This window comes from Uranotaenia lowii, chromosome 3 (assembly GCF_029784155.1).
Source record: "Uranotaenia lowii strain MFRU-FL chromosome 3, ASM2978415v1, whole genome shotgun sequence".
Lineage (NCBI taxonomy): Eukaryota > Metazoa > Arthropoda > Insecta > Diptera > Culicidae > Uranotaenia > Uranotaenia lowii.
This window is the reverse complement of record NC_073693.1, coordinates 222245409-222267861: the sequence shown is the minus strand read 5'-3', so window position 1 is coordinate 222267861 and position 22453 is coordinate 222245409. Positions and strand designations below refer to the sequence as shown.

The following is a 22453-nucleotide window of genomic DNA, read 5'->3' as shown; positions in this document are numbered from 1 at the left end:
AGTGCTGCTGCCTCTTGCTTGATCGATGGTACAAATTCGTTGAGTCTGTCTCAGTTCAATGCGGTCAGGAATCACGTTGGAAGGACATTGGATCTAGTTTTTGGTCCGAGTGAGGAAAAGATTGATGTCAGTACAGCTCCTGAAGTATTAGTACCGGTTGACTTGATCACCCTCCGATTGTCTTTGACTTGCCAGTTGCTTCAACCGCTAAAGAGGCTCCATCAAATTATTCGATCGGTAGCATAAGACCTCTAAATTTCCGGAAGACAAATTTTGCGCTTCTTTCGCAGTATCTAATTAGCATTGATTGGGATGCAGTTTTAAGTAACTCATCGGTTGACAGCATGACTGAAACGTTTTGCATTTTAATCAGCAACTGGTTGAATGATCATGTTCCTAGATTCAAGCCACCTGTATCACCTGCTTGGAGCACACCTACACTTCGACAACTACGACGTGAAAAAAATGTTTGTTTGCGTAGACTTCGTAAGAATCGGACAGAAGACTGTCAAGCAAAATTTGGGATAGCTAGCACAGCATACCGTCGGCTCAATGCCTCACTCTACAAGCTTCATGTGATGCGTTTACAATCCGGTCTGCGCAGTAACCCTCGAAGTTTCTGGAAGTTTGTAAACTCAAAACGGAAATCAAACGCAATCCCTTCGTCAGTGTTCTTCCATGAGACTGTAGCTAACTCTCCACAAACGTGTTGCGATCTGTTTGCTGAGCATTTCCGGTCAGTTTTTTCGGACAATGCTTCTACTGCACGTGAGTGTATCGAAGCCATTAGCAGTGTTCCTATCGATGCAATAGACTTTAACACCTTTGAAGTCAATCAAGAAATTGTCGAAGCTGCTGCAAAAAAACTGAAAAGCTCGTTTGCGCCAGGACCTGACGGAATCCCATCAGCTATTTATTGTCGATGCATCGAAGCAGTATCATCACCTCTGGCTCGAATTTTTAACCGGTCTTTCCAGCAACGGAAATTTCCAGAGATGTGGAAAACTTCGTTTATGTTCCCGATTTTCAAAACTGGCGAACGTCGGAACGTTAAACAATACCGAGGAATCACTAGCTTGTCCGCAGGTTCCAAGCTGTTCGAGATAATAGTTAGTCAAGCCTTACTACAGGCTTCATTGCCATATATTGCTTTGGAACAACATGGGTTTATGCCTGGAAGATCTGTATGTACGAATCTTGTAGAATACACTTCGTTATGTTTGAATCAGCTTGAAAATAAGAAGCAAGTTGATGCCATATACACCGACATCAAGGCTGCATTCGATGCCATTGATCATCAAATTCTTCTTGCTAAGCTTGCTAAGCTTGGCATTCATAATAATATGATTGATTGGCTCAAGTCATTTTTAACTGAAAGGTGCATAAGAATTAAAATTGACGATAGCATCTCCTTGCCTTTTATAAACCGATCTGGCGTCCCTCAGGGTAGTAACTTGGGGCCTTTGTTATTTGCATTATTTTTCAACGATTTGATAACCAGTTTAGACGATGGAACAAAAATTGGATATGCTGATGATCTGAAAATATTCGTTTCAATAGAATGCGCTGCGGACTGTGAATACCTTCAATCGTTGTTAGACCACTTTGATGGATGGTGTAGACGTAACAAATTATCTGTTAGTGTCTCAAAGTGTTCTGTGATAACCTTTCACCGGAAAAAATCGCCTATTCTATTTGACTACTACATCGGCAATGAGCATATAAAAAGAGTCTTCGAAGTTAATGATCTTGGTGTTATCCTTGATGATCAGCTTACCTTCAACAATCAACGTTCTTCGGTAATTAATAAGGCCAATCGACAACTCGGCTTCATCTCTAAAATATCGCGAGAATTTAAAGACCCGTATTGCTTGAAGTCACTTTACTGTGCACTCGTCCGATCAATTATTGAGCACGCTGCAATCGTTTGGGCTCCGTATCAGCTCAGCTGGATTTTACGAATCGAACGTGTACAAAAACGGTTTAATAGATTCGCTTTACGCCATTTGCCTTGGAGTCATCCCGAAGATCTGCCCCCTTATTCTCATCGATGCCAGCTCTTGGGCCTAGATACTCTTGAACGTCGCCGAAAATCTCAACAGGCCACGTTCGTCGCAAAAATGTTGAACGGAGAAGTGCAATCGCCGAACCTGCTAAGGATGATCAGCTTTAGAGCTCCGTCGAGAACGTCACGATCTCATTCGCTGTTGTCGAATCGAACTCATAGGACATCTTACGGCTACAATGAACCAATCAGCGCAATGATGCGCATATTCCAGGATGCTGAGCACTTACATCAGTTCGGAGAACCATCAAGCCGTTTTGTTCGTCGTTTACACCAATCAAGATTGTTTAATTCTTTGTGATCGTGTACTTATTCATTTAAACAAATTTGTTCGATGAATTAATAATAATAAATAAATAAATAAATAAATAAATAAATAAATAAACAAGGGAATGAAAGAACTGAACTGGAAGTCACAAAGGTGTTCCACAAGGCTCAACGGAAAATACAGAACGTCGAATTACGGACGATAAAGGGTGTCTACGATGAAATCGCCACGCTATGAAATTGCTCTAACTTTTTAACCGTTGGGTAGAATTTAATGAAAATATGGGGGATTTAGTTCATAGTGCATTGTTTACATCCTGCAAGTTTTAAAGTCCTGTGATCAAAACAGCTCGAGCGTGATAAAATCTTGCGTATTCATCACGAGAACAAGGATCTCTCACATCGTTCCATCGCTGAAACGTTGGGGATCGCGAATTCCACGGTGTCGCGAGTGATTAAGCGGTTCGAGGAACGATTGACCATCGATCGGAAGCCCAGAAGTGAAGGAAAGAGTATTCCGTACAACACCAAAAATCACAGCCGCGTAGTTGGGGCCTTCAACCGAAATCCGAACGTCTTCGTTCGGGATGTACCCAAGAAGCTGCACCTAAGCCTTAGTTTTGTCCAGAAGGCCAAAACTAAGGCTGGGCTTCGAATGTTCAAGGTACAAAAGGCCCCTAATCGCGACGAGAAGCACAACAAGACCGCCAAAACCCCTGCCAGGTAGTTGTACCTCAACATGCTGACGAAAGTTGAATGCTGCATCATGGACGACAAAACATATTTGAAGGACGACTTCAAACAGATCCCAGGCAACCTGTTTTTCACGGCCAAGGATAAGTTTAGTTCAGGGAAGCGGAGTGCACCTTTCGTGACCCAGGATACGATGAACGGACAGGTGTTCATGAAAGAGTGCCTCCAGAAGCGGCTGCTACCTCTCCTGAAGGCCCACAACGTCCCAACAATCTTCTGGCCGGATTTGGCCTCATGCCACTACTCCAAAAACGTGCTGAAGTGGTATGCGGACAATAAGGTCAATTTCGTGCCGAATATGTTCAACCCTCCCAACACTCCGGAGCTTCGCCCCATCGAGCAGTACTGGGCGATTATGAAGCAGCACCTTCTTAAACAACCTAAGGTAGTGAAAACAGTCGAGGAACTGAAGAAAGTATGGGTTTACATGCAAAAAACGGTTGATTCACAGGTTGTGCAGAATCTTATGGCCGGGGTTAAGGCCACGATGCACAGTGGTTAAAAACTCGTAAAACGTGATCATGGGCTTTTTGAAGGCTTAAATGTCAATATAGCTTTATGATATGTTCTACAATGTTTCATCATTTTAAAATGCCCATATTTTGTTGTAATTTTTTTCCTGATCAATTCACCTACAAGTGAGATAATTTTTCTATTTTTTGTATTTATCATTTCATCGCTATGATGTCTTCGAGAAAGTTGTAGATCATCTAATTTTAAGAAACTTTGTAGAAGACGTCAAAGCTCTATATTTTAAAACAACATGTTTTAAAAACATTTTTTTCAAAAACTAACCTAAAAAACGAAAAATTCTTTTAACTTTTTTCGAAGCGAGTTTTGAGACTAACTTTGTATGAGAGAGTTGTGACAATTAAAAACTACATAACTTCGTTGAAGGTGTCAAGTCATTATTTTGAAGTTCAATGGTACTTTTTGAGTGATTTCTTAAAAAAAAATTGCATGTTTTAATTGTTCAATATCTCTGAAAGTTGCAAATATACCAAAACAAAAATATATAAAATAGAAAGGGCAATCTTTCAACTTTCATGGACATATAGTTTCATTTGCATGCATGAGGTTTTACTACTAAAATAAGACTAACTTTGTATGAGAGAGTTGTGACAATTAAAAACTACATAACTTCGTTGAAGGTGTCAAGTCATTATTTTGAAGTTCAATGGTACTTTTTGAGTGATTTCTTAAAAAAAAATTGCATGTTTTAATTGTTCAATATCTCTGAAAGTTGCAAATATACCAAAACAAAAATATATAAAATAGAAAGGGCAATCTTTCAACTTTCATGGACATATAGTTTCATTTGCATGCATGAGGTTTTACTACTAAAATAACTTAACTAAAGATGCAAGTTTTAAAGTTTTAGTATAACCGATTCAACAATTCTTCGATCAGCCAACTATGCCACATTCGTGTTGAAGCGGGAACTTATGTAAGTGTATGAAAAAAATACTTAAATTTGCCAATGTACCATTTTTCATTTAAGTTATTTTAGTAGTAAAACCTCATGCATACAAATGAAACTATATGTCCATGAAAGTTGAAAGATTGCCCTTTCTATTGTCTATATTTTTGTTTCGGTATGTTTGCACCTTTCAGAGGTATTGAACAATAAAAACATGCAATTTTTTTTAAGAAATCACTCAAAAAGTACCATTAAACTTCAAAATAATGACTTGACACCTTCAACGAAGTTATGTAGTTTTTTAATTGTCACAACTCTCTCATACAAAGTTAGTCTCAAAACTCGCTTCGAAAAAAGTTAAACGAATTTTTCGTATTTTGAGATAAGTTTTTGAAAAAATGTCTTTAAAACATGTTGTTTTAAAAGATAGAGCTTTGACACCTTCTACAAAGTTTCTTAAAATTAGATGATCTACAACTTCCTTGAAGACATCATAGCGATAAAATGATAAATACAAAGAATAGAAAAATTATCTCACTTATAGGTGAATTGATCAGGAAAAAAATTACATCAAAATATAGGCATTTTAAAATGATGAAACATTGTAGAACATACCATACAGCTATTTTGACATTTAAGCGTTCAAAAAGCCCATGATCACGTTTTTCGAGTTTTAAACCACTGTGCTTTGCGGGCTTTTGCGTATGGACTGTAAATAAAATACGAATAAAACGGTTAAATGAAGTTTAATAGTTATTTTTCAATCTCTGAAAATTTGATGGCAATCGGATAAAAACTAAAATTTTGCGAATCAATTTTGTGTGTGGCAATTTCATCGTGAACACCCTTTACCCGGTTCCGGTGCGCTCTTCATTCTCGGCGCGTTCAAACATCATACTAGACTCCCTGAGTACGGAAACCTTGCGTCAAATTAACAGAGTTACTAACGAAAACGGCCGTATGTTGAATCTCTGCTTTGCTAGCGAAGGATTTCGTGTTCCGATTCCGACCATTGATTCGGCTCCTGCTCCGTTCGTTAAGACAGTTCAGCATCATCCAGCTTTACTGGTCTCGCTCGAGGTCACTGGATTGCAAGCTTCAGTCGAAAAATCAGCACCTTTCTATCTCGACTTCAAGAAAGCGGATTTCGATGCTATCTCCCATATCCTGGTCACCATCGACTGGGAATCTGAACTCGATCTTTTGAATCCCAATGCTGCGGCCGAAAACTTTTCGCATATCTCAAATTACGTTATCGACCGCCACGTGCCAAAGCGAACAATTTCCAGGAATTAACGGACTCCCTGGTTTACGGAAGGACTGCGTCGACTGAAGACGGCAAAGAGATGTGCTCTTAGAAATTACCATAAGCTCAAATCCTCCCAAACTAAGAATGTGAACTCCGCTTATAAAAAAGCCAGTAAGCGTTGTTACCAAAATTATCTTTTCCGAGTACAACGTAACCTCAAGTCCAACCCAAATCGTTCTGGAAGCATGTCAAAAGTCATCTGAATGAACCTGGTATTCCGACTCAAATGTTTCTGGATGGCAACACTGTGAACTTTGATTGCGGAATCAGTGCTCTCTTAGCTCAAAAATTTTCGAGTACCTTTGCTATTGCTCCAACATTCCCAGAACATGTGGAGAGGGCTGTTAGGAATGTTTCACCACTCGGATTCTGCATGAGCACGATTGTAATAGAGTATGCTGTTATATCTAAAGCTGCGGCACAGCTCAAAAACTCCCTCTCTACTGGTCCGGACCGTATACCATGATCTACCTTTTTAAAACGATTAATGCCTGTTTTATTGACTCCTGTAAGGCTGATGTCATGCTGAGGCGACAAACAGCGCGTTGATGTACGATACGTTCACGCGACATACCTGCTCTCATTTAATGTCCATGGAAAAAGCGCAGACCTGTCATACTGAGCGCTTTGGAAAGCGCGACAAAGCTAATGCCAGGGGGTTTTGTAGCGCGACAAGTAGGAAATCCAATGGGAATATTGTATTTTCTCGGTTTGAAGCAGTGATTCCGGGTTTTAAGCACAATAGTTTGAAGATCCGTCCGAATTTGTGATAATAAACTGAAAAAATATCTTAATCGGCGAGAAAATGTTCATAAATTCTTAGTTCCGGCAAAAAACAAGGAATTTTGTCGGTTCAAATTTCGGCATTCTTGCGATCTGGGTCATGATCTAATGAGTTTTCAATGACTCCCGAAAGAAAGGAAACGATTCCAAGCATTATCAGATGTAAAGAAGTGATGATTTATAGTGAATTTCAAAGCGACATGGCGCGCCAGTATGACATACCAATGCGTTGCATTGCTTTCTTATTGGAACTTAGAACGCAAAGCGATGCTTGTCGCCTCAGCATGACATCAACCTAAGACTCATCTTTCAAGCTTCTCTTGACAGAGACACCCACCCTTCACTGTGGAAGGAAGCTTACATGTTTCCGGTCCATAAAAAGGAGGATCGGAGAGATATCAACAACTATAGAGGAACTTCTGCTTTATGTGCAATCTCCAAACTATTCGAATTAGTCGTCATGGATCCGATTTTCTCGTATTGTAAGCAAAATTTTTCAATCGATTAGCACGGTTTTATGCCTAAACGCTCCACGACAACTAACCTGTTGACCTTCACCTCCTATGTACACGAAATTTTTGCAGCTAAGTCTCAAACTGACGCCATTTATACCGATTTGTCAGCAGCGTTCGATAAGGTGAACCATGATATCGCCATTGGTAAGCTTGTAGGCTTAGCATTATGCAGACCTTTACTTGGCTGGTTCTGCAGTTACTTAACTGGACGTAAATTGACACTCTCTCCAGTCAGTTCTCCGCCTCATCCGTTGTGCCCCAAGGTAATCACCTAGGACCGATTATCTTCTTAATCTATTTTAACGATGTGTTCTCACTCCTCGACGGCCCGAAACTTTGTTATGCTGATGATCTTAAACTGTCCTATACCATAAACGGTCAGGACGACATTGATTTTCTGCAAAACCTGTTCAATCTATTCGCACAGCCTGCCTCTGAATCGCAGTAAATGTGCAGTAGACTGCCCCAAATTTGTATGGGAAATTTAAAACCTGTGAAATGTTCTGCGCTGCAGGCTAAAATTGATCCTAGGCCTAGTACAAGATCTCATGCCAAATTTGGGCCAGATCGGATCACGGGAAGGGGTCGCTCAACGAGCCTGTATTGTATGGGATTTTGAGACATTTTGTTCAGAAGAAACATGAAAAACCAGTTATTCATCAATATCTTTGGTTCTCGTTGGCCGATTTCTTTCAAAAACGGGTTTTCTTAAAGCCTTTAATAAGAAAAATATTTCATCCGAAGGCAGCGTTTCGATAAGAATTAAGATAAAAAAAAGTTATCAGACTTCAAAAACGGCCTCACTTTTTTTACGGTGGTATTCATCACTGTCAATGAAGCGACGAAATGTTCGACCGCCCTGACTCATTAACAGTGATGAATACCACCCTTAAAAAAGTTATCCTATTTTTGAAGCTTTATAACTTCTTTATGTTAACTCGGATCGAAATGCAATCTTCGGATGAAATACTTGTCACAATTTAGGCTTTAAGAAAACCCGTTTTCAAAAGAAATCGGCCGAAGGGAACCAAAGCTATTGATGAAAAACTGGTTTTTCATGTTTCTCCCGGACAAAATGTCTCAAAATCCCATACAAACTTCAGGCTCGTTGAGCGACCCCTTCCCGTGATCCGATCTGGCCCAAATTTGGCATGAGATCTTTTACTAGGCCTAGGATCAATTTTAGCCTGCAGCACATAACTTTTTCAAAAGTCGGGTCATTTGGGGCACTCTACACCCATAGAAGAGGTTGCAGAAATCCAATGCCTATTTAGCACATCTCTGTGCCGATAATGCGCTGAAATGTGCACTGTGCCGAAGATGATATGTTTGAAAAACCGTAACTGGCATAAGGACTCGGCTCCCAACTAAAATGATGCATGACCACTACATTCAAGCAAAACAAGAAAAACATTTTATGGGATTTCGTTCCTATTGGATAATTCATCCCAGAAACAAGAAAATAAAAATATAAACCACAGCGCCCGTAGGGAGAATCGAACTCGCATCACTGAACAAATGGTCTTGCCAGACCGACATCTGAACCAGTTTACTATTTGAGCTTCATGCAGGAAGAGGGATATTTGTCATAGGCATTCTGCCACCGATCAATCACAAAAGAAACGCACGACAGTGGCTTCCCGGCGTTTGGCCTCCTTTCAAGGTATTCATTTGTCTTGCGATGGAAACGGGAAAGGGAAAGGGAACGGGAGTGGAGGAAACGGGAAACCCATTGAATGAGAACTGTGCTTTGCTTACTGCCTGCTATTACATACACACGCTACATATACACAGCTGCTAAAGCCGGGCAGCTTGGCCGGTGCTTGTTTGCCGGTGAATTGAAGGAATATATTGCTTTTGCTTTTGCTACATACACACGCACAGCTTAGCCGTGGTTGTTTGCCGGCAAATTGAATTGAAGGAATGTTTTTTTTTGTTGTTGCTTTTACTGCATACACACGCACTTTCGGCCGTGGTTGTTTGCCGGTGAATTGAAGGGATTGAATTAGAAGGATGTTTTTGTTGTTGCTTTTGCTACATTCACACGCACAGTGCTCGGTTCGCTGGCTGCCTGGTGTTGGCCGGTATTTATTTCCATCCTTCTTCGTCTTGTGATGCGATAGGGAGGGACGTGAAAGCGTTTTTATTTTGTTTCTTTCAGACATACGCAATTCGGTTAACTTGGGAGATTAATGCCGGTGGGAGCAAATCGAATCAGCACCGATCGCGTTATCTTCTTGTACCAATGATGCTATGTAATTGACTACACGCCATTGGCACAGAGGCTGAATTTTGGGTGTAATGTGCAGTCATCAGTTTCTCTCGAAGACGGCAGCCTTTTTGCGCGGAGTACTTCTTAGGAGATGAGCCCATTGCGCGGGTGGACCACATCAATGATTTGGGCGTAATACTCGACCGTAAGCTGGAATTTAAAACACATACGAACTACGATGTCGATGAAGCTTCTAGAAGCCTCGGATTTTTATTTCGAGTAGCCAAGGAATTCAAGGACGTGTTTTGCCTGAAGAGCCTGTATTGCAGCATAGTTTGATCCATCCTCGAATACGCATCAGCTGTCTGGTTTCCCTACTACCAAAACAGTAATGAGCGCCTTGAGGCTATCCAGAGGCGCTTTTTGCGTTATGCGACACCTTAACCGGGCAGACCACAGCTAAGCTACGAACATCGATGTCGTCTCATAGACATGGATACTCTTCAAGCCCGAAGAAATGCAACACGAACCTCCTTCGTCGCCGATCTCAGGGTGGCCACAACTTTTTCATTTTGAAATTCCCGGTTTTTTCCCGGTTTTCCCGGACAAAAATTCAAGGTTTTCCAGACTTTGATTGTCCATTTTCATCGGCATATAGCAAAATTTTCAACATATTTCATTGATTTGGTTGTTTCAAAACACTCAAATAATTGAACACTTAGACGAATTGGATTCTATTTTAAAGTTTTCTTCACATTTATAAAAATGATAGAAAAACATCCTACATAAAATCGTTATGGGGTTTTAAATCATGTTTATAAAAAATGTATAAATGGTGTGTTAAACAGGACTTTTTAGTCAATCATTCGTCATATTACATTCTATCATTTTTTAATGTGTTGCAGTATCAATTGTGTTACTGCATCTCACAAATTCCACGTCTTTTGAATCTAAAATTGTTCTGAGGGCGTTAAATCGAGTTACTTGTCTCAGTAAGTTCAGTAAAAATGTTCAGTAATAAATGCATCTTCAAGTGTAATATAATTTTTTTCTAAACATTTATCATACTAATTCACAGAGGATTGTTTATAACTGCCCATGTTTTTAAAACACGGAGCAATTATGAACTTGTTTTTAAGCATTGTTTGATCATCTTGAAAATAAACCGTTCTACATAACTTTGTAAGTTTCGAAATCTGTGAATATGAGATTGTATGGACAAATTCCTTGTTCCGTTGTGAACACAAAAATTCCCCATGACTAATTAAGGGTAAATTTTTAAAGACCACAAATCGTATCTAGACACAGTGTTTAGATTTCAACAAAAATCTAACCAGTGATTACTCCTCCATATTAATCTGGATAATTATGAACAGATAAAAGAACAAAAAATAATGATTTTTGTTCATGATAACTTTAGTTGACCCTACCACTTTCCGAAGAACTTGTCTTCTGTTTTAGCAAAGTTTCAAAAATATATTCTTTAGAATTCAATACATGTTTTATATATATGGGACAAAAAGTCAATGTTTGCAAAAAAAAAAATATTATTCAATTTTTGGATCGTTATTATAATTGTATTTCATGCAATTCAGTGTTAAAAAGATAACTTTTAGACACTGAAAACATTATCGAAAAGCGGTAATTTTCAATACAAACTGTTTTTTTGCCTGAAAAAGTACAGTCCACGATCTACTTCATCACAAATTTTCAGTCATTTGGAAAAGTGGTTATTTGCAAGATGCAGAAATTAACTTTTTGCAACTTGTTTTAATGAATGAATAATTAGAAACCATTCACTAAACATTGTTTTTGCATCTTGAATTCAAACTTCAAAAGTTTTAAAAAAATATGGGCAACAATTCACAGAGTCTTTATTAATCAGTTTCAAGGATTATTTAACAGCATATCATAGTTTAAGATATTGATTAAATTTGAAACATTTATTCACTTCAGATTCACCTATTGTTTTTTTTAAATTAATTTTAAACTAAGGAATTTTAATTTCGAAATGAAATTAAAAAAATGTGCAAAAGGAATTCTAAATTATTATATCTAAATTTATTATAATAAAATCAAAAGTATCGTTAATTAATAAAAATAAGAAACATTTATTTTTGATTTTTAAAGCGTAGTGAAATTGAAATTTAAAATTTTGCAGTTTAAATTTACTGACAATAAATTTGAACTCCCTTTACTATTTAAAAAAAACTGAAATTCAGGACTCAAAGTTTGAGTTCAAGAATACATTAAAAGTGAAAATTTTGAAAGAGTTTTAAAAAGGAACAATGTAATTTTTTGTAATAGCCATGAAAAGTTAAAAAAAAACATGTCTGAATACTCTACTGCATACGATTCAAAATTTGGTTTCGAACTTTTTTTTATAAATATTTTTAGCATGATTTAGTTCTGTAAAACATTGCAAACTATATTTACAATTTAAAAAAAACTTATTTCGTACTTTATTTTAACAATCAAAAAATTTTTTAGATTAGATTAGATTAAAATGAAAAAAGTAACAGTTAATTGTTCAACATATATTTTAATTTTCAGTCAATTTCTCGGGGTAAAATTATGAAAATTAGATAACTGTTCCGATTACTAATAGAGTTATATCGTAGTTTGTAATCTTTGCTTGGAAACAACCCCTTATCAGGAATACAAATCTTATAAATTTCTTCAAACACATGCTAAGCTAAGACTAACATTAAGGATTTATGCAAAAAAAACACGTTGAAAAGCGGAAAAATAAGGTTTGAAAAATCAAAGAGACTCAACAGTGTACATAAAATTTTCATACACTTCATAAACAGTTACAATAAAAACATGATATGTACATGTTTTTAAATCTGTAAAGCCGTCCTTCATTCGAATTATTTGTCAGATTCTGTCAAATCTAGTTCTGGTGATATTAGGTTATGAAGTTTTGAGTTGAATAAATCATTGACTACAAATCAGTGATTGAAATCCTCACCAATTTTCTCATCAGAGGCATTCAAAATACACACTTTGAGGCCTCGCATAGCTATACAGGAGACGATACATATACATTCATTCAAACCTCCCCCCATGAGGAGGATCTGCTCTGAGAGACACTATCCGTTTGCTGCCCCGAACCAACTCTCTCAACGTTCGGTTGCTACATGATGCATGAAGAAGACGAGGCACACATACTCATTTACGTTGTTGAATTTGAATAACTCCAGCCTCTTCAACCTCGCCGCAAAGGTTGAGGCAACAACAAAAACAACCGAACTTATTGCGTTGCAGGCCCGCAACGTATAGTGCAAAGAGGGGGAGGAAAAAGAAACGAAAAAACTAGCTGCCTGTGTGCGGTTGCTGTGCAATAATAGCAATAGCAGAAAAACGTCGGGTATTCGATCCAGGCACAAACGAGGAGACTCGGGTTTGCTCTGCCTTTTGAATTCGGTTCCCTCAAGAATGTAACAGAAGATGAGTGAGAGCCATTCGTTTGGTTTTTTGGATTCGCTGCCTCGAATGTATACTGCTTCTTGAAGGCGGGCCATGTGAGAGCGTATGCATCATCGGTTTTGTCGTTTTCGCTGCCTCAAAGCAACCTTTGCTTCCGAGTAAAGCAGTGAGCGAGAGAAGGTTGATCAATTCATGCTCAGCAAAATTCAATCACTGCTACAAATAAACCTTCAACCCTATATAAAAACAAAAACAGATTTCTAATTTATTAATACCTTCATTTGATAGAGGATTAAGATATTAACAATGCTTTAAAAAACTTATAGTTTTAAAAATGCAATAGAAAAAATGTATCTATTTGTGACATCATTGAAGAACATTTATAAGCTTTCGATATCAAAGATTTTATTTCTATTTAGAACTTTGTTGAAGACTTCAAATATTTTTTGACTTATGCTTAAAAAAAAAAGATTTTTATTAAAAAAATATTCCAAAATATCCTTAAATTCTCATATTTTCCAGACTGTGAAAAATAAACTTAAAGGACGCCTCAGTTTTCTCAAAAGTGTCAACAGTTCCCAATCTTGGTAAAAGTTGAGCATCCGTTTGAAACCTACGATTTAAGTATGTTTGAAAAGCTATAAAATGTTGCTTGAAAATTTCATTAGTTAACTCTTAAATCTCGAAAACTAGAGCAAGCAGAAAAAAAACCAAACTACAAATTTGGAAATGTCGTCCTAAAATTAGTCAAATTTACTCTCATTCCTCCGGGCAAACGGAAGAACGTAAATTTGGTTGACTTGTGCTATCGAAAAGAAATAAACTAAAAGTTATCAATATTATTGCAATAATTTTGTTATTTGAACACGGGTCTTTTTGACATTCGAATTCAAGGATTTTTTTTTCTTAAATGCTGCACTCAAAACACAAATACATATATATTTTAAGGAAAGTACCATGCAATGTTGAATCATTTTAAGATATTTGAAGAATTTATATATTGTCGTCTATCGACATAAACACACCCTCATGAAAAAGGAAAAATTTTCACTGGATTTTTCTGAATTTTATTTCAATTTTTGTTATCAAGTTATCAGGTAAGAGATCAGTTCATTCGAAATTTTCGTAAATTTTCAAAGGAATCTTAATATGTTGAAGCTTTAAAAAGTGTAATTTGAAATTTTCTGGATAAATTATGACCACTGATCGAAAAAAGTTAATTTTCTAAACAGTGCGTTTGGTTTCAGCTATGTCGAATTTATTATTATAAGGCTACAAAAACAACACCATGTCGTGCATTAAGATGATTGTCTTGTGTTTAACACACTGATACCTGATCTTTTTACATTTCCAAATTTGCAACAAAGAGTTCTAGATTCGAAATTTACCTTTAATTTGCTTGCTTTATATGATTGGTAGATTTTTTTTAATAATTGTAATGATGCGATACTTGAAAAAAATGTAAGAGCCATTTTTAATTTCTCATCTCATTTTTCGAGGCAGTTTTAAATTCTAGGTGCCGGTAAAATTCGTGAGTATTTTTTTTTTCAATTTAGAGGTAGTTTAAGACAATTCAGAGAGTAGCTTAAAAATTTCCAAACATATGATGTTCTTCTTACACATTTTTGAACTGTTGAATTCTGACTTGGACATTGAATTTTGAATTTTTGGTTGAATCCCTGATCTTAGACCTGAACAACTGACTTTCGGTTTCCTTTTGTTAATTTTCCCGGTTTTGGGTCTGAATTCCCGGTTTTTTCCCGGTTTTCCCGGTTCGATTTTCAATTCCCGGTTTTTTCCCGGTTTTCCCGGTTCTGTGGCCACCCTGCGATCTACTGATATCGTGTATCGATTGTCCTACGCTACTGGAAGCTATTCCTCTTAGTGTGAGACCCCATGGACTGAGAAACCAGGACCTTAAACTGTATGTCCCCATTCGATTGAACAACTATGGAGCCAATAGTGCATTTATCGGTTAATGAAAACGTTCAACCGCTTTCCCGAGCTCTTTGACTTTGACATTTCGAGGGATGTTTTCCGAAGAAAAGTTAGAAGAATATCGAGAAATCGCAAGTTAGATGTAAATTTTGTATAACTTTAACTGTAAGTCGTCATTTGCACCTATACGTGGTCTGTTGATTGAATAGACAAATAAACAAATAAACTTAATTACCTATTAAGCAAAATAATGCGACTTTCATTCCAGTACTGACATTGGAAATCAATATGTCTATTTTTAACCTTAAGTAACGTTTAAGTTCGAATTGCAGGAGCATCCGTCATATTCGCCGATTTTGGCGTTTAGTGATTCCCATCCGCTTTCAATAATTCAATAGTTCTCAGCAGGCTTGGCAAAAGTCATCGTCATGAGGCGTGAAGCTGTGACTGTGAAGCCTCTTGGTCCGTCAAACTCAAGTGACTGTTCCTTAACGACCAGTCACTTCGTTTGCCAGTCATTCAACCCCCAGTCGTTTGAAGCTAAAAATATTTCATAGTCAAGCAATCGCATTCAGACGACCGATGACGAAAAAGAAACGCATTTATTATTATTGTTGCTCCTGCCAGCAAGCCGAAGACGACCGAAGAGGAACAAGAAAAGTATTTATTATTATTGTTGCTCCTGTCAGCAAGCTCGTTTTCAGTTTTTTATTGCTATTGTTGCTCTCTGCCAGCAAGTCGTTCAATTAGTTGTACCTGCCGTCAGCAGCCGATCGAAGTGTGAAGAGATTTGCCAGTCACTCTCAGGAGAAATTTTGACCATGTGTAGCAGCTTCGCCAGTCGATGATGGAGAAATGTTGATTGTTGTCGTGCTTCATCCGTCATGCGAGTAGTGAGGCTCCGTAAATTGAGAACAGTGCCAGTCGTTTGATGAAACAAAACTACACCGAAAAAACTTTTCACATGAACGCTGCGTGAAAATGTACATGGATTTTTGCCACCATGAAAATCACGTGGAACCTACGTGAATTTCAGGTAGCAATCAGAGCTCGGACAGCGAGCAAAATTCACGTAAATTTCATATGTTCTGTAGGTGAGTTCATTTTGAAGGGTATGTGGAAATAACGCAGATCGAATGAGAATAGGGATTCGTTCTGCTACATGCTTTTCACATAAATTTGGTTAAAGATGAACAACGTAGATAGTCTTTTCCGAACAAATAAATAAAAATGTTTTTATTCAACAGACACATTTTATTTTTTTGGGATAACTGGTATATAACACCAAGCACGCACATATTTTTTATCACACTATACATCACTTCACTTTTTTTTATTTAAAAATATTTCGCCGCGACAATTCCATTGATGTTCCTTGTTAGCCGTTGCCAGTTTGTCCCAGCTGTCCAATTCCAAATTCTGTTGAAAAGGGAAAAGATGTTAACAAAAATCACACAACAACATTTTCAGATATGATTACTTACGAAAAATCAATTCCATCAGCCGTAATTTCTCTAACTGCCTGCATCAACTGTTGGATGGAAGCCATATTGAGAACTGTGTTCTTTCACATAGATTTTACGTGAGTAAGTTATTAGAGCTACGTGAACATCACATGAAATGCATTAAATCCGTTTGTACTTGGCGGATCACTGGATTTTCACGTAAATCGAAAGTGTCTTTGTGTTGACAGCAAATGACTATATGAATTTCACTTACGGATCAAGTGAATTTGTATTAACATCCAAGTGATTCACGTAAGTCAAGCAAAAATTCACGTAATCAGCGCCTACGTGAAAATTTAGGTGAATTTAACGTTTGCTTTTCGGATGAGTGTAGTCGGGTCAAGCGTGACGGGCGAAATTTACCATCACTGGTTCTCAGAGATTATTATTATTTTTATTAAAGACATTTTACCATTGATATGGCATTCGTGTCTGTAAAAGTTCTCAGAGATGAAATCCAAAAATAAGTACCTAATAGCATTAGAACTAAAGAATAAGCTTTGAAGAACAATATATTGAACAATGAAGTATTTTATCATTTGAAACCACAATTTTTTTTTTTTTAAACAACTTAACGTTTTTTTTAATTCAAAACCTTATTAATTTTGATGACATTTCAACATCAGATTTTTAACTTGAAGAAGCAATTCGAAAAAAAAAAATAATTTTGGATTTACTGCGATTCGGTGAAAGTAGCATTTATTTGCTCTCAACTGGATCGATCTAATCACACGGTTCCATCTTTCTTCAATCGTGAAGATTCCTATTCCGATTAGAAATTCCATTAAAAGCACGTTTCTGCGTTTCGTTACTTTTGCAGAATCCAACCTAAACCGTGCTGTTGTTGGTTGCATTATCTCGGGCCACGTCCTGGCAAACCCCCCAACTCCCTTTCCCCCCAAAAACAACTAACTAGCTGTCCGTCCGTTGCTGATTTGATGGCAGTCAGCCACTCAACAACAAACCAACCACCACCCACTATGCCGCAAAAAGATCACGTTCTGTGATATTCGTTTCCTTCCCCTGGTATCAATCTCACTTCCGCACCCTCCGTAGCTTTCTCTTAACTAAAACAACAACCGGCACGTACCTGTGAGTGTATGTGACACATTATGCTTTTTCCGGACAGGCCACTGTTGCCGGGGACCTCGATGTTGGCCGCCTCCTTCGGTTTGATCGTGTGCTCCTTGGTAATTTTAAGCCGCTGATGTGCCTGGACACAGCTATCACAGATGAACTCGGCGCACTCGACGCACCAGGACGTGGCGATGGCGTCGTCGCTGCAGCTGCTACATTTGATCATATCCTTGGTCGACTCGACGCTGCCCGGATTGTCGTCTGCCGTGTTTTCGCTGAGGAACACGTTGTCGATGATAAACTCCATCCGGGAGTCCATTTTGCACACCGGACACACCAGAACCGGGCTGTTGTGCGAGATGTCCGAGAACTTTTGCTTCACGCAGGGCCCACAGGCCACGTGCAAACATTCCAGCAGCTTCGGGTGGTCGGTCGTGGTCAGGATCTGCTGGCACCAGACGCACTTGGTCTGGGCCGGGGTGTCAGTCGTGGCGTTCGTTTCCGGAGCATCGCCCTACAGGTTGGAAGAAAAAGAGGAAGAGAAGGCACATCGTTAGTAGAGTCCTCTATTTGTAATTGTAATGAGCTGGGATTGAAAGCATATATTTTCAAAGGGAAAAACAAAATGTATAATGCAAACGACGACGACATGGAGCGGTATTACTGGTTTCGTGATTAACATTTCAAATTTTTCGTTTCGATGCGCTTCCCACAGTAAACAAATAATTTGAAATTCAATCCGACGATATTCGAATGTACGAGGAAAATAACGAACGTTATTCATTTCGGATTCACAAAAGATTGGATAACGTGCCAGTCAGGTTTGGAAAATACATAAATCGGTTTCATAAGGGTGGAATAACAGTTGATTGCAGGGTTGCTAGCGATTTATCGTTTTGAAATTCCAAAGTTTTTCCCGGTTTTTCCCCGGTTTATTCCCGGTTATAAATGATACTCTTTTTTGATATGAAATAATGGTGAATAAGTTCAATGTAAAGGGCTTCAAACGTCCAATAATTGTATCCCAAAACTTATTAACCGGTTAGAAATCATGACAAATACTTCAGCGTTGTCTAACACGTAGTCTTTTCGTATCAAATTGACAGATTTCCAAGGTTTTTTTAAACGAATCTAAGGAAATTGGCATCTATTCATTGTTTTGCTCCACGATTTCAACTGATTTGCAAAAATAAGTCCGGTCAAATTAATCTTGTAACTTTAATGTAGCACTTTTCAGCCACTGTGAAATGTTATAGAATTTTATAGGGTTCTAAAAAAAAATGTATGGTTGCTACAGAAATGTGTAAAAAATACATCGAAACATAATATTATTTATTTGTCTTCCAAAACTTAAAGAAAAATCAGATTCCAAGAAAATGTTTTGTAATTTTCTAAATGCAGTAATATATTTTTTTGTACAATTCCAAAGACATGTTTATTTTTTTTTTTCTTTTACATAACAATGAATAATTTTAGAAGCAGTCATTTGAACTAAATATTCGTGAATATATTAAAAGTCGGGTATAAGATATGGCTGAACTTTAATCGTTTGAATGTAAGATATTATTTTGTATCAGGATAAAGACATTAGATTTCGTCAGGAGCTTTTTTTAGTACAATTTTAACAGAAGACATATAGTCCAGGTAGAAAACTTTAAGCAAAAGTTTAACGTAGAAAGAATTGAAAACTAAACTCTTGCAATATAATGCTTCGTTCTGTAAGCCAATTCGAACGAAATACACAACAACAAAATTAAACAACCAACAACTTTTTCTGCTGAAACAGCTGTAACTCTGCGTGAAAACGTCTCACGCTGCCAAATTATTTGCATTTTGCATAAAATAATTTTATGAAATAAGTATATATCATTTGACGTCGAAAACTAAAACTGATACAGTCGAACCTGGATAAGCAAGAAACCTCTATAAATGAGAGAAAACACCAAGTCCCAAACTTTTTTCAAAACACACCTCTTTAAGTGAGAGTGTAAAACCTCGTTAAGCCTGACTAGACCAATGAAATTAGAGAAAATACCACTTATGTTTGCAGTTTTGGTACCAAAATGATATCGACTTACCAAAGTACAAATATCCATATCCATATCCATCAAAATATCATACATATCGAAACTACTCTTAAATTTAGAAATAATTTTAAGAATATTTTAGAAATTTTGTGAAAAAAATCCAAACATGACAATTTTTCCCGGTGAGGTGCCGAAATTCCCGCTTTTTTTCCGGTTTCCCGGTGACGTGATAAAATTCCAAAGTTTTTCCAGGTTTTCCCGGTTTTCCCGGTTCGCTAGCAACCCTGTGATTGAATAAAGGAGGTTTTCCAATGAAATTTATTTTCATTAAAACTGTGCAAACAACAGCTGATTCGATAAATATGTATAGTCACACGGAACCTAATCTCTAAGATTGTGGAAAACGTTTATATTTGGACTATCCATCAAAATTAGAAAAAAAAATCGCAAATTACGGGCCAGATTTCTTCTCCAGATCTACAAGCTCAAAATATAAACAGTATGATTGAAAAAAGTACATGTACGAAACTTGAATATGGATTTTTATTTCAATATGGTATTATTGGTTTTCTTACAGAAAGGCATAGCGAACGGTCAGTTGGGGATATCATTAATTAAGGGTCAAAGACCCCACTTTATATACCAATCGACTCAGCTCGACGAGTTACGATGATGTCCGTGGATTTGAATGTTCCATTGAAACGTTCTTACCACATTAACTCCTATTCTAGGTTTCACGATTTTGATGAATTTAGTATCAAAAAGTTGGATTTTTTTGCCTGTAGGTCATATCTCAAAACCAAAAAAAAACAAAATTGTTTAAAATTTTTCTATTCTATAGAACATATCATGCTTACGTTGGCTCATAAAAAGGTAGCCAATTGCTCAGCAGCAGTAGCCAGCAATCGCTAAATTAATTACAGAAGCGATCGAAAATTTGACAAAAAGTTCATCACTGCAGAGAATCGATCCCACGCCATCTAGCATGAGAGTTTAGGAGGCTAACCCCTTGACCACTAGTGAGCGCCGAGAAATGTGGCTCTCAAACTTAAACAGTTTCAAATATTTTGAGAGTAAATGAATTCGTTGATTATCAGTGCGCTTATCCCCCAAAAACGTACTGGTCACCTTTTTGCCTTTCTTACAGAAAGGTATAGTTATCGGTCGATTTGGGAGATCCTTAATAATGGGTCTTAGATATATCTTTATAGGTACCTATCGAATCAGCTCGACGAGTTCAGACGATGTCAGTGTGTATTAGTGTGATTTTTTTTAAACTTTGTTCCACACGTTTTTGCGAAACTGGGCAACACAATAAAAATGATTTTTATCTCAAAAAATTTGATTTTTTTTCCTCTTCCATGTATAAAAAGAAGAAAAAAACAAAATAGTTTGAAAATCAAATTTTCATAGTAAATATCAAAAAATTATCACTGTGAAAAACGTGTATATTTGGTTTCCATCAACACCCAGCAATCACTCATCAAGATGAGCGTTAATATGACGTCAAATTATAAATGACGTCATAGACACGATGGGCGCGCTCACTACCTTACGCAAACGATGCGTTCAAGTGAGGAACGACACCTTTCACTCCCACTCAGAATTGCTATCTTCAAGATAACTGTGTAGGCGGAACATAAACCTTTTGGAAATCCTTTCCAATTTAAGCGACGACCTTAGCAGGCGGAAGAATAGCTTTCTTTTCTGAAGATGGTTTAAATAAAGAGTAAACCGAAACGTAAAAACTAAAGCATATCTTTTCATCGAAACATCACCGAACAACATCAACGAGAACCCCCAAAGATAAAATTAAAAGATTAAGTTACAACTATAGTTAAACAAAATATGAATAAATAAACCTAGTTGTATGCAGCAAAGGAAGATTGTAAATATTTTTCAAGCATCTATTTTGCAATGTTTGAGGTTCATGTAAATGTGAAAGAGATGCTCGTCCCCAGACTGTCATAAGATAATGAAATAAAGAGTGAATGAATGCATATTAGAATTTTAAAAGGACATGTTGTGGCATAAAGTTCTTCAATATCCAAAGTACATCATAAAGGGGAGAAATTCTTTATTTCTTAATGTTATATATGACAACTCCAGGAAAGAGTACTGTCTTGGTTTTTGATTATTGTATTTGGAAACTTTCCTTTGTAAAATAAAGCAGTCTCATCCGCAAAAAGCCGTACTGTACCAAGAAGGGGAAGATAACAAATGGCGTTAAAGTAAATAAGAAAAAGTAAAGGACCTATGTTACTGCCCTGTGGTACCCCTATACTAATATTTCTGAATTCGTTGGTTATTTTTTTCCTAACTAATTTTTTTCCTATTCTGATACTGAAACATTTTTAATTTAAATTTAAAAAAATACACATGGTTGAATCAGCATTGCTAAACGGTTGAAATGATTGAAGATAAATTGCAATACAGGACTGTACTCGAAAAAAAATGCAACACTTTGTTTAGTGGATATCTTTTGAACGCGTGAGTGGCGACTCATAAAATTTTAAGTGATAGATAGATAAGATAGAGTCCAAAAACGAAGTCATTGGCCAAAATTTAGGAAATTCTAGCTGGGAGAACTCAAATGAGCTAAAATTTGAATAACAGCGAAGATGATTGATTCCATGAAGGTGAGGAGCGTTGAGATCTACAGGGTGGTCACTCAGCTTTCAATTTTTGATTTCCCGCATTTTTCCCCCATGGACTTACGAAATTCCAAATTCTCATGAACTGAAAAACCGCAATCTCAAAAGCTTTATTTAACCTTTCTACTTTCAATTAATGATTTCATCATCAACTTTTCAGTAAGGCCAACAATCATAGCCCATTTAAGAACGCTTAAATATGCTATGATTTCTACGTTTAGTGATGAAATTTGTCATGAATACTAAGATTACATATTTTAAAAACTGTGTTCGGACAATTCTGCGCATATTCATACATTAATAAGAAAACCAGTTTCAAAATCAATAGGATTGATTGATTGATTGACTGAATAAACAAATAATTAGAATTGGACCTTTTTGAGAAATTTTTTTTAAACAGTGATACCGATTTGAAATTTATTTTTTTAACAATAGTTATTTAAAACAGGGTTGCTAGCGATTTATCGTTTTGAAATTCCAAAGTTTTTCCCGGTTA

The 22453-nt window shown here is 37.0% G+C and overlaps 1 protein-coding gene across 4 annotated transcripts in view; it reads right to left on the bottom strand.

The window, feature by feature from the left end:
• LOC129757410 (E3 ubiquitin-protein ligase TRIM33-like) overlaps positions 1-22453 on the bottom strand; it is a 120508-nt gene that overhangs the window by 9589 nt on the left and 88466 nt on the right. For all 4 annotated transcript variants that reach the window (XM_055754620.1, XM_055754621.1, XM_055754622.1 and 1 more), the window contains exon 2: positions 17290-17790. In XM_055754620.1, the coding sequence (XP_055610595.1) occupies positions 17290-17790 (501 nt within the window). The remainder of the gene's footprint in view (positions 1-17289; positions 17791-22453) is intronic.